At 45.0% G+C, this 19,458-nt stretch overlaps 1 protein-coding gene across 3 annotated transcripts in view; it reads right to left on the reverse strand.

Moving 5' to 3' along the window:
* Positions 1–1,150: 1,150 nt before the first annotated feature.
* The window catches only part of NQO1 (NAD(P)H quinone dehydrogenase 1), a 167,396-nt gene continuing 149,088 nt past the window's right edge, over positions 1,151–19,458 (reverse strand). For all 3 annotated transcript variants that reach the window (XM_069216695.1, XM_069216696.1, XM_069216697.1), the window contains 3 exons: positions 11,920–12,033; positions 2,489–2,590; positions 1,151–1,523 (listed from right to left, as the gene is read on the reverse strand). In XM_069216695.1, coding sequence (XP_069072796.1) covers positions 1,209–1,523; positions 2,489–2,590; positions 11,920–12,033 — 531 coding nt within the window. In that variant the 3' untranslated portion in view covers positions 1,151–1,208. The remainder of the gene's footprint in view (positions 1,524–2,488; positions 2,591–11,919; positions 12,034–19,458) is intronic.

Consider the following 19,458-nt stretch of genomic DNA (forward strand, 5'->3'; position numbering starts at 1 on the left):
TGGTATGGGTGGTTTTGCGTCAAGAAATGACGCTAGGCTGGTTAGAGGCTATTATTTTTTGCCTCTAACCAGCCAAACGTCATTTCCTGGTGCAAACCCCCCTTACCCAGACCCCCACCCCCACCCGGCTAACGTCATTTTTTCCCAGATGTTAGCCTACCCTTAGATTGCGGGATTCCATAAATTGGCGCCCAGCTGGCGCATTGGAATGACGCAAGCCTGTGCTATACTTTTTGAAGCAAAACTGCGCTTGCGCAGTTTTGCATCAAAATGTATAAATATAGGCCTAAGTGTCACACACCAGGGTGGCCCCCAACAGATGCTTGGACTGATTAGACTGGAGCAAGCTTCCAGTCACCACCATGTTGAAGGCATTTGATGCTCAAAAATGAAGTACAGAAGGTCAGTAAAGTAACTTAAAGCTTATCATATATGGTTTTGAAAGACGGTGTTAAAGTCAATAAAAGCCCAGCTATTAATATTAAAGAGGGGTCAATAAAGAGGGGGCAATTAAGAGGGGGCAATTAAGAGGGGGCAATTAAGAGGCCTGGGAGAGCTGCATGCAAGCTTAGAGCCGCTGGTTGCAAAAAGAGAGCACTGGCACAGACAGATTTCTGCTAGGGCTTTCTGTCTGCTGAAAAAGGTGATGTACAAGAATGGAAGGTTTCTTTACTACATATAACATCCATGTGATAGGTCTTTGAGTAAGAATAATGGTGTTATTACTCGAATCTATTAGGTCTTATTTGGGCTGTTAATTTTCTAATGAGTCAAAAAACGACTACCGAATTCAGGTGGAGGGGCAGTAGGACTTGCAAATTCGTAATGAGCAAAAACCAATCCAAGAGGGCACGCAAGAAGCGCTGTGAGTGACGTGGCATACCTACAAGGCCACGCTTTGCTTTTTAGGCCGGCTTGGACTAGAACATGTTCATCGCTGGCAATACGTACAACAAACTGATGAGGGATAGTGGGACTTTCACACAGTGAGGACAAGAAAGCCATTGTGCACCCTGATGCAAACATCTCAGAAATGTTACCAATAAAACCGGTTTGTGGCATTCGGTGCAGTTGGCACTCTAAACTGGGTGCAATCCTCTTCTGTATATATGTGAAAATGCAGTTGAGGAACCAAGCGTGGGAAATAAAATATTTAAAGACATTTTATTATGAAGGATAAAGTACAGTTCCGATGAATAAAGGCCTGATCAAAGCTTAGTGCATCCTGCTTTAACCTGGCTGTCCGGCGGGAGAGTCTTCCCCAGGTGCTGGCCGACTGTTAAACCAAATTTACTGGCTGCATTGGCCTCCTCTACCTCCTTCTTCAGTGAAAAGCCTCCAGCAAAACTCATGTCAAAATCGCCATTGGGGACAAAGTTGATGGATTTCTCCTCCCAGATATTCTCCAGGCGTTTCTTCCAGCCGTCCAAGATCTGAGCACGTATTTCAGGAGGTGTGTGAGAGATGCTGTAGGCTATCTGCGGCTCCAGCACCTGGAAGCCACAGAAATGCAGGATCCCTTGCTGTAGAGAAGAGCACAAAGAGAATCAAAGTCATGGTGTGTACCGGTTGATGCAGTGAGTGAGAGCTGGGGGTCGGTGCAGAGGAAATAGCATACAAGAACAAATGACGAAGCAGACCAAGTGGGTTATATTTATTTAAGGTGGGACTGCACTGGAAAGTTATTTCAGTTCCAGGTTTTTCAAGCAAGTTTGCTGCTCAAGAGCTTCACTTAACATCTCTCCAAGAAGCACTGCATTCTTTTAACAGAAATTTACCCGATGAGCACTAAAAACTAGGCAATGAGCACAAAGCATCCCGTAATGCCGCAGGATTTGCTGCTGGTCTACTTTTTAAGTGGAACTGGTTTATCGAGGGCGAAGTCAAGCTAATACCGTCATTTTTCTGACAGAGCAGTGTGGCCTTGGTGCATTTGACAGGACGTGCGCCTTTGAGTGGTTCAACAGTGCAGACATGTTCAGTTATTGGGGAAGACCATTCCGAGATGCATGTTCTTAACTGGTGAATAAAAGCTGAATCCAACAATCAGGCAGGTGTCTCAATGATCAACATATTGAGGACACTGACTGAACAGCCTAAGCAGTGACTCTTATTATAGGAATCTAGGCACAGAGTCTTGGTGAATGTGAGAGCTTTGTATCCTCTTCTAAAGACAAGCCTTTACATTTGTGCTTCTGCACGGCATTTTAGGCAGGTGCTCCTAACATGAATACCAAGACATTTCAAAGCGGGGTGGACACAAAATGTTGCTGGTGTACTAAAACATCCTTGCCGTTTGCATAGGCTGGATTCAAATTTTAGTCACTTTGAAGCGTTCTTGTGTATTCTAATAGGAGAAGACTCTTGTTGTCGGATTTACAAATTCTATTCTAAGACAAGTTTGTGTATAACCTCCCTGCTCTGCATCTAACTCAACAACATTCATGGCAGATACCATAAAGATCTTAGTAGAGTTTACAACCAGTACCTGCACTGGCCAGAGGAGAACGTTTATGTCACCATTAATACCCCTGGAGGTGTACATGGAGCCCATCCCTCCGGTGGTAAAGGACAGCACGGCCTTCTTTTTCTGAAATAGAAAGGAACATCTTCCAGTATGCAGAACAGAAAGATTACTCATGCTGGTTAGGGCAACATTGTGTTATGGGCATGTTAGTAACAAGTTCATTTTTGTTTCAAAATGCAACACTCTTGTTCAGACATTTTGTAAAACTGCTAATGTTTTGTTTTCCAGAGGTACATACATATGTCACTTTTTAATACAGTGTAGTTTTAGGATGGCGGAATGGGGAAGTGCAAGATCGCCACAACTCCTTCAATGTCCTCCAGGAGGCTCCACTGAGCCGGTCTAGATTCATTCTGGGCAGATGCTGCAAACATTACCTTAAAGAATGGGCAGCTGCATTACAACTGCCTTCAGAGGTTAACAGCAGGATTTAGGAGCATATTTTGGTGATGCATCATGATTTACTTGACGAACCAGGGAAGATTTGCAGGCCTTGAATGGATGTGGAATGTATGGTACATCTTCAGGTCTTATTCTGAAATGTGGTGCAAGCTCTCATGCATGGGGAAAACCTTTGGAGTTCCAAGAGACAGGAGGAGGAGGAGGGTCAGGGTCGACCTAATTATTAATTGTTTAGAGAGGAAAACAAGTGTGTTTGCTTTGAGGAGTTTCAGAGACCATTTAGGCAGCAGTTCGGTGCTATTGTCCATGGACAACGCGTCAGCAGTTTTAACTGCTTAGGTGGATGCACATCAGCAAAAATGATATAGGTGACAAAGGAACGATGGCAGTTTCTTTTGGAACACAAGATTATTCTTCAGCAGAGTATCAATCGGGCCAGGCAACCGTGATGTTGACTGGAATTCTGCACATTTAGTGAGTTCTATGGACTGGATTGAGTACATTTATTAAAAATCCCAGACAAATGTGGACTTTTGGAACCGGATTTATTCCTGAGCAGGTCGGTGGAGGCTTTGGCAGTGGGTGCTTTTTAGCAGGATTGGAGGAAAGTGCGAGGTTATGAGTTTCTATTGTATGAGGATTCAGAGTTTATGCAACACCTTTTGTAAAAGGTGAACCTGAGCACTCCATTCTGGGTGTCTCAATCTTTCCTGGCGTTGATGAGTTAATGATAGAGAAGCCTTTCTTAATCCCAGGAAGAGAGGGTCTGGTGAATAGTTGGGAAGGAGAAGAGCATGGTTTGGTTTTGGCTGGAATACTTGGCCTTCTTGCTTGGAGGATACCAGAAGATATGAATGTCAGGAGGATCTGGAACACATGTTGATCTTTCACAACAGGCTGTAGATCTACTCGGACGTTCTGGTTATGCTGGTGCACAGAGAGGGGAGTTAGGATCCCATGACAGGCTCCTTGTAATAAAGGAGTTTTTTTTTAAAGTAATATTATTTGGAAAAGGGATGAGTTATAGACCTGTAAATTATGGCAGGTCACAAATGGCTCCAGACTACTCGTTCAACGAAGAACTACAGGCAGGGATGGTTCAGCTTCTGGGGACATGAAGGGGTAAGGCTCACGAGACCTCTGAAGGTGAGAGAGAGCTATGTGGGATGTTATTTTGGTATTCAGATAGTTTGGAACTTGGCCAATAAGTGTGGGAAGTAGCACTGCTATATTCTTTTCGGTCTGGAAAATGACAAAGATGTCAGTCAGTTTTGTTTTTTATTAGTGTTTATTTAAGTTAAGAGTGAAAGATGTGGCTCAATTGTTGATTTCTTTTGTAAAGACACAGGGTTTTGGCTAAAGCTACAATTGTGAAATGAGTGAAAGCGGTGATGCAAAAGGCAGGTATCGACATGACCAAGTTTAAGTCATATCAAATTAGAGGACTGATGGAAAGTAAAACGTATGCATCGAGTAGTATGTTGCTGGATATTTCGTAGACAGATGATTGGTCAAAGGAGAAAGTGTTTGTGCAGTTTTATTTTTTAGAAAGCTCTTTTTATACTACATATATTGCCTCCAAATGTTCCATCAAGCATAAATGCAAATAGCCCTGCATCACACTCTAATGCAATCACGAACGTAAACTGTATTACTGATTCTATGTCAGGACCGGAGGCGAGGATTAGGCTCATCTTTCTCCACTTATTGAACAGCAGCCTTGAAAACAAAACTACCTTTCCTAAGAAACCATAAGGGAAAGAAGAAAACATTCTACCCAATCAACATACAGTTCATTGCATATAGTCCATTATTGCTGTGTACGCCCTCCTCTTTCTTCGCTGCTTAGCAGCCGTGAGTTAAGTGCTGTTTTTGCTTCCTCATGCTTTGGGGGATTTAAAGCTTTATTGTGCTTGGATTACGTTGTTCAGGTGCTTGCCTTGTTATAACGTGTTTCTGGTAGTGCTGGTGATTTCCTTGGATTACGTTGTTCGGGTGCTTGCCTTGATATAACGCGTTTCTGGTAATTTCTTTGTAACTAACGCCTTCCTTTTCAGGCGTCCATGGGAGCGTGTTTCAGCACTCCTTATGCGGCTTCTCTTGATCGCCCCGGCTGCGTATGTGCGGTAAAGCCCTCCGTTCCCTGGGGGCACTGAATCACAAGCAAGACGCTTGTCGGGCTCCATGAGTGGCGCACTCAGGCCCATATTTATACTTTTTTAGCGCCGCATTTGCGTACTTTGACGCATAATCGGCGCAAACTTCCAAAATACAATTGTATTTTGGAAGTTTGCGCTGCTTTTGCATAAAATAATGATGCAAATGAGGCGCTAAAAAAGTATAAATATCAATGTCCTGTCATTACAGGAGCGTTGCCTTGCGTCAAGGATCTTTGGCCCACACCGAGCTGCTCCAGGCGGCCTGGAAGCCCCTATGTCCCTTGCCGGGTCTGTATTTGTGAGTTCTTCCACAGTAGATGCTCGTTTTTTCAATTAGCGTTGACCCCCATGCCCCGGGAGGGGGAATCTGTAAAACTGATCCTGCAGAGTTTGCTGCTCAGTGGAACAGAGGTCTTGTGGCCTCATTGAGGGCCTGAGTGCTGTAAGTCCTCCCTACGGGAGTTGGTTTTCTGCAGTTTTAGTGACTTGTTAACAGCAACTCACAAGCCCACCGACTTTTTTCTTCCTCTTTGTACTGTTAAGGGTGTTGGGCCCACTTTAGAGTCTCCGACTCGAATAGCGGCTAGCGATTTAGCACCATTTATAATCTGTAATGCATGAGGCAGGGGATGAATTCTATGAGATGACATTCCTTCTCTTTGATGAGCAATTTTGTGAGTTTATGGATACCTCTATTCAGCAGGCGGTCTCTTTGGCCACGGCCCCCTTAGAGAAGGTCAGATTCAACAAAGACCTCGCAGCATGCCTTTAAGTGCCTTGCTGACCAGGGTGTCGATTTGGATGCTTTTGAGTGCATAAAAGGGGCCTTCTTGCAGGCTACGCCATAAGCATCATCGGCAGAGCCGTTAATTCAACCCCCCTCCCTCTCCCCTGACAGATGAGTCTCAAGGAGATTCAGATGGGGAGGCGGGCCCTTCTAGGCCCAGGTGCCTATCCTCGGATGAGTCTTCCAACCCCTAAGGTTCTGTGGGCCGCCTCAGACTCTTAGTGGTGGATATGCTGGACCCAGACAAGCTGATTCACCCTAGGTCTGCTCTGTGATTCCCCCAGTGAGAAGGTGGTGACTTACATAGCGGGTAGACTGCACAAACCTCTAGATAAGGAAATTATGGCCCGAATTTCGGCTGAATGCCCACGCCCCTTCTTGGAGGGCAAGGTGGCTTGCACCCTGGGGTAGATGAGCACATGGTCACTTTCTTATTGAAGTACATTGGAGAACCCGAGAAGGGCATAGATTGCTCATGGTGATCTTGTCACGACAAGCTATTGGACCCGACCGGGCCAATCACCAAGATTTTGGATATGGCCTAGGAAGCCAAGCAGTCTGGCAAGCTTATATCTCCTGAAGTTCTTTCCGGTTGGGCCCAGAGAGTGGTAATTTTGTTGGCCACTGCCAATTGCGTGCTCTTGGCGGAGAGATGTCATTCGTTCTTGATTAAGATGGATCCAACGTTGGAGATCTGGCTGTTTCTGAGGCGGGCCCTTCTGCACAGGAGGGTTGTTCTTTGTGGACCCCTTCATTAAAGAATCAGGCAAGTTTGCGACCACGTTCAATTCTTTGGATAAGGCTCAGGCCTTCATCAAAAATATTTTTTCCTCTAAGATTTCTGCCGATGCCTCTCCTAAAGGCCACGGCTCCCACCAAGGGTGGTATCAAGATGCTACAAGATATGGCAATTTTTATCCATCAATAAGGTTCCATCGCTTCCATGGTGGCAGAGAAGGTGGTTGAGGACATGCCCAAGATAAGGACACTCCGTTCTTCACAGGTAAAAGTAGGAGGAAGATTAGCTCTGTTTGGACAGAAATAAACAGAGGTCAGATTCGATGTGTGGGTCCAGCAGCGGATCCAGGGTTTTCATCTGGAATTAGTGGGGACCCCGGTTCAAGGGTGTACTCCCCGTTGTTTGTCTTTTTCAGTAGGTCACGCAGAACTCTTAAATCAGGAGGTATAGGATTTTTTTTTTAAAGTGGCAATCGTTCCTTTAGAACTCCATCCCTCTGGAATTGTAAGCAACATTTCTAATCGAGGACAAAAGGGATGTGCTCAGCTTCCCATCTTCAGCCTCAAGGAGTTCAACCAATAGTTGCTTCAATTGCCATTTCAAGATGGAGGGAATCTACCTTCCGAGGAATCTTCTGCATCTGGGGGATTGGCTTGTCCATTTGGACCTGAAGTATGCATATCCAACAATTCCTATCTTCCCACTGCATCTCTGGGTTTACAGTTCCTCTGGAACCATCTGGTGTTCGAGTTTCAAACTTTGCCCTTCGACCTGGCCTCTGCCCCTTGATGTTTTACCAGTATGCGGCAGAGGCATCCGTTTGATAGTGTATTTCAAAGATATATTCTCCTGATGGATAAGTGCTTCTGTTCACTCTCCTGTCATCTCATCTGAAGGTGGCGGTGGATTTGCCAGAGCGTCTGGGATTTGTAATCAACAAAAGCAAGTCCCTGCTGGTTCTAGCTCAGACAACGTTTTTGCAGTTAATGATAAGCTCCCACAAATCGACCCTCAGCCTTCCAGGCAGGAAAATGGCGAGGATTCATCACAAGATCAAGAAAACGATGTCCAAGCTGAAGGCATCTCTCAGACAGCTGGCTCGTCTGGTGTGGATCTTATCATCCTCGGACCAGGCGATTTTCCCAGGCCCCCTGCAGTGCAGGGCACTGCAACAATTGAAGGCACAATATCTTCAAGAAGGTGCATCGTATTACCCGAAGGTTCCGATATCTGAGGAGGCCAGGGTCAAAATGCAATGGTGGTTGAATCACATGGAGGCCTGCAACGAGAGTGCCACTTTCGACTCCGCTCTGGATATGGTGTTCAAGTCCCAATCAAGCAGATTGGGCAGGGATGCCAGCTTCGGTGATGTGTCCACAGGACAAAAATGATCATTCGAGGAGCAATCTCTTCACATCAACTACCTAGAGATCCTCGCAGGATCTTTAGCGATTTGCTGTTGGACGCAGGACAAGGTGAGTTGCTCACTGTTGCTAAAAATGGGCAACATCTTGTCATCCGGTATATCAATCACCGGTAAGGGGGGGGATCCCTGGTCGAAGATGCTGCAAATCTGGCATAGACTTTCTGGGGATACTGTGTGGAACGATTGCAACATTTTGGTGAAGCAGAATACCTTACAGGGAAGTCCAATGAGGTCGCCGATTGGCATTCCCGCCACCTTTAGGATCTCTGTGCGTGGCAACCATTGGGAGGTGTTTCAAGTTCTCAGAAGACACTGGGGTCCCTTCTTAGTGGACCTCTTTGCTTCCCATCTCGACCATCAACTTGACTGGTTGTTCAGCTGGAGGCCAGTTCAGTTGGCAGAAGCGATGGATGCATTCCTCCAGGATTGGAGCAGGGAAGAGGGATATGCGTTTTCCCCATTTGCGCTATTAATTTGAGTGGTCACGCAAGTCAGGTAGCAACAAGCGAACCTCGTGGTGATCACATCGACTTGAAGATCGCAAGTCTGGTTTCCAGTGATGATGGAACTTTCCTGGGATTTTCCAATCCTTCTGCCCTACAGATAGGATATTCTGTGGGATCCACTGGGGAACCCTCATTGCCATGAGGGGAAGAGACGCTTCCCCTCATGGCGTTACGGATTACAGGTCTCAATGGAAATATCAGCAGACTTTTCGGAGGAAGCTCAGGACCTTTTGTCCAAAGCCTGGGCACAGGGCAACCATAAGAGATACTGGTCTGCCTGGGGAAGATGGGTGCGTTGGTGTTTGATGAGAGATGCTGATCCCCTGGTATCAGGAGTTGTTCTCATAGTGAATTTTGTATCCTCACTGGTGAGTGGTGGTGTGGCTTACAGGTCAGTAAATACTTTCAGTTCAGCTATATCGGCAGGCCATATCCCTAAAGAGGGCTTTCCAGTGGGAGAGCATCCTATGGTAAGGAAAATTGATGAGGGGGGTAAGATTATCGATTCCTCCTTTTCCCAGGTATTCCTCTTTGTGGGACGTTTATGCAATCCTTAATTTGTTTTGGTTCTGGCCAAGTAATAGTGAACTGTCCAAAAAGCAGTTATCAGCTAAATTGGCCAAGCTCCTGTGCTTAATCTCCTGCAAGAGGGTTTCGGATGTCAGAGCCTGGATATTACACATAGGATATTTACCCCTAAAGGGATCCCTTTCCATATTACAAGATGAAGGAAATGTAATTTGAGAGTGGTTTTTAACCTAGATTTGTCGATGCCTTAAATTGTGTGTGCTTAGATGCTTACAAGATTATGAAGCTTTAATGGAGGAGTCCTATTCAGCAGATGAGCTATAGCTTTACGCAAACCACTTAAAGTGGTGTCTTCTCCCACAAAAGACCATTAGGTTAAATATGTTATGCAAGAAGTAGGCATTGATACATCTGTGTTTGGTGCACATTCAGCAAGAGGAGTTATGGCCTCTAAAGCATTTTCTTTGGGCCTCGTCTCACAGACATAGTGAATGCAGCTGACTGGTCTCCAGAGTGCACCTTTAAGACATTCTACTTTAAATCAGTAGTAGACATGGCTACCTTGGTGGTGAATAAGCTTTGAACGAGCATAATCCTTGCCTCTGGTCCTGACATGGAATGTAACATTTCCTAGCTTTCCTAAAAGAAATCTTCAATTCTATTAAGGACTTGGAGGCAAGGATCATTCCCACCACATCAAGGCTGATTTCCCTCCCTGAGATGGATTGTTCGTGAGGCAATTCTGGAGTTTCTAGTACGAATAAGTATAATTCAGTTATGGTATTGCTTTATGGGGCTAAGAGAAGGTGCTTTATCAGGATGATGTATAAACTGTGATACATTTTTTCCCCACTAATGTTAGTTCTAGTTTCAGTAGGAATTGTAATTGGGAACGGATTTTAAAAGTTTTTTTTTTTTTGGTTATGTTTAGGGAATGACGTTGCTAATAAGGAGTGAGCCACAGTTGGGATAATTTGAGGATGGAAGGCAAATTTCACACGAAGACAGAGGGGGCATAAATAGTGATAGTGGACTATATGCAATGAACTGTGTGTTGATTAGTTATGATGTTTTCTTCTTTCCCTTATGGTTTCTTGGGAAAGGTAGTTTTGTTTTTAAGGCTGCAAGTCTTTACTTAAATTGAAACTTTATGTTACGAAAGCTAGGAAAATGTATTTTAGTCTTGTTACAACTTTGTTCTTTTTTATGCCTACAAATAGAAATAATGTTTACAAAAACAAAACAAGCAAGTTGTAGAAACAATCCCTTGGAAGAACAAGAATATATTGATAGACATTAAAGGATAACTAAGGAGAGGAACTACAGTAAAAGCAACATTTGTATAGTCAAATTAAAGGATTCCCTGGGTCATGACAATCCATGCATCTACATACGGAAGGAATGGTTACTGAAACAGGAAATATGTTGCTCACCTGTAAGTGGTAAATACTTCAGTAAAGCCTAAACCCCTGTCATGTACGTGTGTGGATGCAGCAACTAAGTATTTAAAGATCTTAAAACCTGGCTGTTTAAACAATCATTGATCTAGGTTTCTCGGCTGCCCCAGTCTAGAAGGCCTCCTTGTTTGGCGCTCTGCTTCCATTTGTTGAGGTTTAGGGTCTAGAAGCTAGCACTTTATAAATCCCTGTTACATTGCACTGCACATAAACTCTGCCCAAAGAGCTATAGCTATAGCAATAGAAAAGATGCACATGTAACATTCACATAATACCATACACTGCAGGATGTCCTTGTGCCTGTTACCTCCCACCAATAGTGCCAACGAATAATACCCTAATCTTTAGTAAAGGAAGAGTTAGTCGATGTGAGTGAAGTGATTCAGGACTAAAAAACAGAAGTTGCAAGTCTGTCCACTGTCCCTGCATTCCTATTAAGTATGAAGACAAAGCAGTGCATAAACGGGGCGGCAGCAAGAAGATCCAGTAAAGAACAAGAAATATTGACTGTCTAAAAAAAACTCTTCCTTCAACTTGGAACTGGTGTATTGGGGACTAGTGCTCACAGAAAGCATCGGGAGGGGGGTGGGGGGGTAATTGAGACCCAACAATATTCGTATCATTGTGACGGGTGTGGCCCTATTATCTATGCCTGTAGGAGAATGCACCATTGATGAATAACACATTCCTATTTCAGTAAATCTGCTCACAAACCCAGTCCTGCCCCCATAAATTAATGGGTGGATGATTTGAAATTAAAAAAAGAGAGGGTTGCAGACGTCCTGAGTAGTCAGTCTATTGCAACCACAATAAAACAGAGGCAAGCACCCAAAATGCAGCATTGTGCTTTTAACTCGTGTTAAACAAGATAGCAGTGACGGTCACAAACAAGCATGAAAAAAAGAATGTATCATTTGCATCAAAGTAGATTCCAAAGGCCAAAACTTGGAAAGACCAGGGAATACGAACAGACATTTTATCGGAGAGTCCCGCTGTATAGGGACACTTCCACTGAATAACTCACTCTCAGGCAGCGCGATGCAGTTACTATTCAGGAGGAGGTGCAGGCGGCGGCTGCCACTCTAGTGAAGAAACACTTCAAGGCTTGAGGTTCAAAGGAGCAGCGCAGTGTTACATTTTGGAGATTCATATCGGATGGAGTGTTTACTTCTTCTGACTCCTTGATCCAGTTAAGATATTGAGATGCTTGAGTACACAGAGAGGAACACTTTGCAAGCCTAGAAGCAGATTTTGAAATGTATTCTGGCTTCCACTGGGAACTCAAGAGGGCTCTGAATACTGAGGAGATATGATCATAATTCCTTTTGGAGTCAAGGTCAGGCAGCTGAATGTAACAGAGTTTGAAATGTTGTATTTTGTTTCCTTACCTGAAAATGTCCATTATCAAACATGGAGGTGTAGGTGTAGGCAAAGCCTGCGGTTAAAACTCTGTCGAACCAGCCCTTCAGCATGGCAGGTAATCCAAACCAGAAGACAGGAAACTGGGAGGAAGACAAGGGAGGCAAAAATCAGCGATCAACTACTACCAAGCATAGACCACGAGGCAACAATTCTTAGCATGGTCTGCCATCTGCCACCATCTAGAGACCTAGAATTCATTTATGGATGTGACAACATACCAATTTAAGTATTGGCACAAGTACATTATGCTGGAATAAGGAAATACAGCAGAGTTTGTACATCGAATCACGAGGAATTGTTAGAGAAATACCCATGTTGCTTCAATAAAATCAGTTTTTACAAGGATGTCTTGAAATCAACATCACAGCTATAAAGATACTGGTTATACACAAATAACTTTCCATGCTGAATATAGAATAGATGTACATGTCCACACTACAATAAAATGCAACAGGCAATAGTTTATGGATAGTCTGTGCTTTCTTGCTTTTCCGTAAATGCGAAGTCCATCCGCATCACTTACAAATTCCAAAAGGCCTACCACTGTCACACCATGTACCAGGCATCACCAATCACTGCACGCGTGTCCCTTAGAAATGAACTGCATAATAAAAAATAATGGCAAATACATACAACATGCATTACACATACAGAAAATTACAGGATAATATTGCTGGCATCAGTTGACCGACCTGAAAATTCCACATTCCTCTATCATAAATAAGCCTAACCTCGCTCCGTCCCAAACCTCCACCACTACCACCATGCCACCTGAAACACAAAGGGTCTTGTCACAGACCTTAACCGGCACAGACAAAAGGACTTTTCTTTTTATTTAGCAGTCCATCTTCATTGCATGAAGCTTAAAATTCCAGCATTGGTTGCAGACCACAAGGAAGATCAATCTATGACTCATAACATTAGTTTCTCTGACTACATACATTTACTAACCACTCTAGAGTCTGTGGGAATTACACCTGGTTTAACAGTGAACAGCATGTTGTTAGCAATTTCTGGTTACAGCATACATGATAAAGAAAGATTTGATAATGGATCTTCCAGGAGCTATTTTTGCCTTCACTTCTTATGGTCCGAGTCTGGGACAAGGATCACCACATACAGATACATGTTGCCATCCATCCAACTGTTTGTATTTAATGAAAACCCACAATTAAAAGGTTAGTTGTGGTTCAGCAAAGACAAACCTGACAAAGCCCTAAAGTTCGCTAGTTATGATATGCAACATAAGTGGCTGACACATTTTGCTCTTAGCAGACTGCTACTAATATGTGAAAAAAGCTAGTTTTACAAAATATGGCGAGTGGCTCGATATATGGTACGTGTTGTCCCCTGCATACACTAACTGGCGAATATCAGGGATTTTTCAGTTCGCTGAAATGGAACTAATCTTTAACTGTGCTTATGTCAGTGAATTTCTGGGCTTTTGGCATTAATTGAACTAGTACATCTTCAGCAGCAGGAGCTGGCAGCAGGGCATGTCCTTTGGCTGGGCCATATGCTCAAACTCCGCAGAGAGCCACCAGCTGCAGACGGCCAGGCGCTACCGCATGAGCTTTCATCCCTTGATATAGGCCTGCTCCTTATTTTTTTTTTTTTTTTAAATAAAACATATTTTATCTGCTAACCCTGAAGCGCGGTGCATGATTAACGTCAGGGAATTTGGGAACCTGGAGGTTAAAATAAAATATATATATATTTATATCTTGAATGCTAAAACCCACAGGAGTCCCTTTGGACCACTGCAGCACGTGAGCCTGGGTGTCAAGAGATGCTCTCCCTTTCCCAAAGGGCATGGGGTGGAGGGAAAGAGTCCCGAGTCCTGAACGATTACTAATTTTGGCCTGCAGGTAAATCAACCACCTGGGTGGCCAAATTAATAGTGTGAGCTTAAGAGGCTTATGCAACATCAGTTAAATATTGTATAGCAGTGGAACACAGCAACACAAAAATCAGCCACTCGCTCACCGATTGGTCTGTTTGGAAATTGTAGGCTCTGGGATTGGCACATCAGGGAGTATGCCAAGAAATAAATCATTGTGATTTCCACGTGTAATTTACGCTTTACCAGAAACAGCTGCAACCCCGCAGTTAAGATGTCCATTTTTGTCGCTTAGAGAAGTGCAGACCTTTCATGAACATGTTTATTTCTTTGAACATGCGGTCTATGTTGATAAGGTAGAAAAAAGGGACAAAGGTAAACCCAAAACATATCCCAATATGCTGATATGATTGACAATCTGAGGAGTTTCAACATAGACTGAGAACTTGACAGCTCATGTTTACTAAACAAAAACAGGGTGGATGCACCCTGGTGAGTACTATTTTAGCTACACAAGGAAATTAAGATCTATTTTGACAGCAACCTGCCAACCTGGGTTTGCCTTAAAATAGCAAAATGTAAACCCGCTTTTTGAGAGGGACCTTTTATTATATACATCACACACCAATGCCTGATTCAAAGCAGAATTGCTCTATTTACGCAAGGCTCAAGTTAGAGATATACTGGTATATCTTAGAGTTATGTGGCTTCTTTGACCGTCCTCTTTTACCAGGCAAATGCTAGTTTGGTCCATACATTAAAGGAATACAGAGGGTCATTAGAAGGGCACAGGTGAACCACCATGCATTTAGTGTTCATGCTACGATTATGTTCAACAGTCTGGTAGTCTGCTGTACTAAAATGTTATAGCAAGACTTTTGGTTGCTGGGAATGCTCTTTAGAGGTCCCACCTTTCATGCACACCCACAGAGAGGACACTATCAGACTGGAAGAAAAAAATGCAAGCTGCCTTCTCCATACATGCACCCAGGATCTGAAACAACATCTGTCTCCATTAGGAATCCCCAAACCCTGCTTCAATTTAGGAACTAGTTAAAGTAGCACTGTAAGGAAATGCCTCCATGGCATGGTTACCCCCTGACTTTTTGCCTTTGATGATGCTAAGTTATGACTTGAAAGTGTGCTGGGACCCTGCTAACCAGGCCCCAGCACCAGTGTTCTTTCCCTCAACGGTACCTTTGTCTCCACAATTGGCACAACCCTGGCACTCAGGTAAGTCCCTTGTAACTGGTACCCCTGGTACCAAGGGCACTGATGCCAGGGAAGGTCTCTAAGGGCTGCAGCATGGTTTATGCCACCCTGGGGACCCCTCACTCAGCACATGCACACTGCTTCACAGCTTGTGAGTGCTGGTGGGGAGAAAATGACTAAGTCGACATGGCACTCCCCTCAGAGTGCCATGCGAACCTCACACTGCCTGTGGCATAGGTAAGTCACCTCTCTAGCAGGCCTTACAGCCCTAAGGCAGGGTGCACTATACCACCGGTGAGGGCATAAGTGCATCAGCACTATGCCCCTCCAGTGTCTAAGCAAAACCTTAGACATTGTAAGTGCAGGGTTGCCATAAGAGTATATGGTCTGGGAGTCTGTCAAACACGAACTCCACAGCACCATAATGGCTACACTGAAAACTGGGAAGTTTGGTATCAAACTTCTCAGCACAATAAATGCACACTGATGCCAGTGTGCGATTTATTGTAAAATACACCCAGAAGGCATCTTAGAGATGGCCCCCTGAAAACATACCCGACTTCCAGTGTAGGCTGACTAGTTTCTGCCATCCTGCCACACACCAGACATGTTGTTGGCCACATGGGGAGAGTGCCTTTGTCACCATGTGGCCAGGAACAAAGCCTGTACTGGGTGGAGGTGCTTCTCACCTCCCCCTGCAGGAACTGTAACACTTGGCGGTGAGCCTCAAAGGCTCACCCCCTTTGTTACAACGCCACAGGGCATCCCAGCAAGTGGAGATGCCCGCCCCTCCGGCCACTGCCCCCACTTTTGGCGGCAAGGCTGGAGGAGATAATTAGGAAAAGAAGGAGGAGTCACCCACCAGTCAGGACAGCCCCTAAGGTGTCCTGAGCTGAGGTGACCCTTACGTTTAGAAATCCTCCATCTTGTGGATGGAGGATTCCCCCAATAGGATTAGGGATGTGCCCCCCACCTCCCCACAGGGAGGAGGCACAAAGAGGGTGTAGCCACCCTCAAGGACAGTAGCCATTGGCTACTGCCCTCCCAGACCTAAACACACCCCTAAATTCAGTATTTAGGGGCTCCCCAGAACCTAGGAAACTAGATTCCTGCAACCTTAACCAGAAGAAGGACTGCTGACCTGAAGCCCTACAGTGAAGACGGAGACGACGACTGCTTTGGCCCCAGCCCTACTGGCCTGTCTCCCAACTTCAAAGAAAACTGCAACAGCGACGCATCCAACAGGGACCAGTGACCTCTGAAGCCTCAGAGGACTGCCCTGCAACCAAGGACCAAGAAACTCCCATGAACAGTGGCCCTGTTCAACAATCTGCAACTTTCTTGCAACAAAGAAAGAACTTTAAGGACTTCAGTTTTACCGCCGGAAGTGTGAGACTTTTCACTCTGCACCCGACGCCCCCGGCTCAACCTGTGGAAAACCAACACTACATGGAGGACTCCCCGGCGACTGCGAGCCTGTGAGTAGCCAGAGACGACCCCCCTGAACCCCCACAGCGACGCCTGAGGTGGAAATCCAGAGGCTCCCCCTGACCGCAACTGCCTGTAACAAGGGACCCGACCCCTGGAACCAACACTGCACCCGCAGCCCCCAGGACCTGAAGGAACCGAACTCCAGTGCAGGAGCGACCCCCATGCGACCCTCTGCCTAGCCCAGGTGGTGGCTACCCCCGAGAAGCCCCCCGTGTCTGCCTGCATCGTTGAAGAGACCCCCAGATCTCCCCATTACTTCTTATCTGAAACCCGACGCCTGTTTGCACTCTGCACCCAGACACCCCTGTGCCGCTGAGGGTGTACTTTCTGTGCCTGCTTGCGTTCTCCCCGGTGCCCTACAAAACCCCCCTGGTCTGCCCCCCCCCCCCGAGGACGCGGGTACTTACCTGCTTGCAGACTGGAACCAGGGCACCCCTGTTCTCCATTGGAGCCTATGTGTTTTGGGCACCTCTTTGACCTCTGCACCTGACCTACCCTGAGCTGCTGGTGTGGTAACTTTGGGGTTGCCTTGAACCCCCAACGGTGGGCTACCTTGGACCCAACTTTGAGACTTGTAAGTGTTTTACTTACTTGTGAACTTAACCTTTACTTACCTCCCCCAGGAACTGTTGATTTTTGCAGTGTCCACTCTTAAAATAGCTTATTGCCATTTTTACAAAGACTGTACATGCTATTGTGATTATTCAAAGTTCCTAGAGTACATAAGTGAAATACCTTTTTCATTTAAAGTATTACTTATAAATCTTGAACCTGTGGTTCTTAAAATAAACTAAGAAAATATATTTTTCAATATAAAAACCTATTGGCCTGGAGTAAGTCTTTGAGTGTGTGTTCCTCATTTATTGCCTGTGTGTGTACAACAAATGATTAACACTACCCTCTGATAAGCCTACTGCTCGACCACACTACCACAATATAGAGCATTAGAATTATCTACTTTTGCCACTATCTTACCTCTAAGGGGAACCCTTGGACTCTGTGCACGCTATTTCTTACTTTGCAATAGTATATACAGAGCCAACTTCCTACAAGCACCTCTTTAAAGATGACTACATCATTATGCAGTAAAAGTACACTCCCAGAACCCAGATACTTCTTCCACAGACAAGGACTATATCTTTGGCTTTAACCTTGTAGAGAGCATCTCTGACTTTTGGCTAGTAAAGTGCTATACAAATGGCACATACATACAAGGGAGGTTGATACTATGGTGAAATGCTTGAAACTTGAGTTTCAGAAAGATTGGTTCCACAACATCAGCAGCCCGATGTGCAACACAGAACCCCTTCAGATTTGTCTGGGCACAGAATTAGTGAAGCACTTGAAGAATGGGCACATGTGATACCATAATCCCAACAAGGAGGTTGCAAACTGTTCTGGATCTCCTAGAACATGTTTAGACTGAAGATACAAGTCTGTATTTATAAACCACTGGTGCAGTCAAGCCAGCAGAAGAGTACAATGGTAAATGTAACCCACTGATGAGAACCCTTAGGAAGGGCAGAATGTGTCTCATGGTCACCTGGTTGGACATGTCAAGGAGAAGTTCCAGCTCATGATAAAGAACAACTTACTTACCTCCGGTAAAGCCTTATCTGGTAGAGACAATATCTGCTTGCAGAATCCTTACCTTTGAATTTCCCCCAGGGGTCAGACTGGATCTGGAGATTTTTGTGAGCAGTAACACTGCGCATCAATAGGTGGCATCCTGGAGTCCATGCCCCTAGAAATCAATTCGTAGAGCAGGGACGATGAGTGGGTCCGTAAGGAATCTGCAACTAGATATTATCTCTACCAGATAAGGCATTATCGGAGGTAAGTAACTTGTTCACCTGATAAAGACTTCTAGTTGCAGATTCCTTACCTTTGAATAGACACCAAAGCAATATAATCGCTGGAGTTGGATCTGCAAACTAAGTTCATACTAGAAAGTCTTGCAGGACCGAATGGACAAAGTGCCCATCCCTATGGCCATGACTGTCCAGGCAGTAGTGCTTGGTAAACGTGTGCAGAGATGCCACTTTGCCGCCTCACAGGATGTCAAGGACTGGAACTTTGTGTAATAACGCAGTGATCACAGCTTTAACTCGGGTAGAATGAGCATGCAACCCCCCGGGGTGGGGTTGTTTCTTGGACAGTTCGTAGCAGATCTTCATACAGAGAACGACCACCTGGAGATGGTCTGCTTCTGCACTGCTGACCTTTCTTCGCACCCATATAACCCACAGAAATGTGATCATCCACCTGGAACTCTTTTGTATGATCAAGGTAGAACACCTATGCTCTTTTGGGTCCAAGCGGTGGAGTCTCTCCTGTTCCTTAGAAGGGTGTGGAGGGGCGTAGGCAAGGTGAAGGACTGGCCTACATGAAAGGGCATAACCACTTTTGGCAGAAAGGAGGCCCTAGTGCGAAGCACCACTTTGTCAGGATGGACGGAAAGGTAGGGCAGCTTAGATGACAATGTCTTCAACTCATTCTCCCTGCGGTCAGATGTAATGACCATAAGGAAGGCTGTTTTCGAAATGAGAACCTTAAGAGGACAAATGTGGAGAGGTTTGAAAGGAGCACACATCACAAATGTCAAAACCAAATTCAGATCCCATTGGGGCATAATGAATGAGGATGACGGATGGAGGATGGAGGCTGGAGGAATACATAGACAAAGAAGGTTGATCAGGCAACCTCAAAATAAAGCACAAATAGCAGATAAATAACCTGTAAGAGTGCCCATAGCAGAGTCTCTTGCCAAGGAAAGGATAAACAGGACCTCAGAAAGAGAAAGGTTAAGGGGTTAACAGACTTGTTTGTGCACCATGCTACAAATTTCTTCTGAAAGGCATATACCGTTGTGGTGGCTGCAAAGATTATGTTACAGAATTGGGAAGAAGGTCATAAGCAGTCAACTGTCGCCGCTCAATCTCCACGCAAGGGGGACAGTGGA

The sequence above is a fragment of the Pleurodeles waltl genome, chromosome 12 (genome assembly GCF_031143425.1).
Source record: "Pleurodeles waltl isolate 20211129_DDA chromosome 12, aPleWal1.hap1.20221129, whole genome shotgun sequence".
Taxonomy (NCBI): domain Eukaryota; kingdom Metazoa; phylum Chordata; class Amphibia; order Caudata; family Salamandridae; genus Pleurodeles; species Pleurodeles waltl.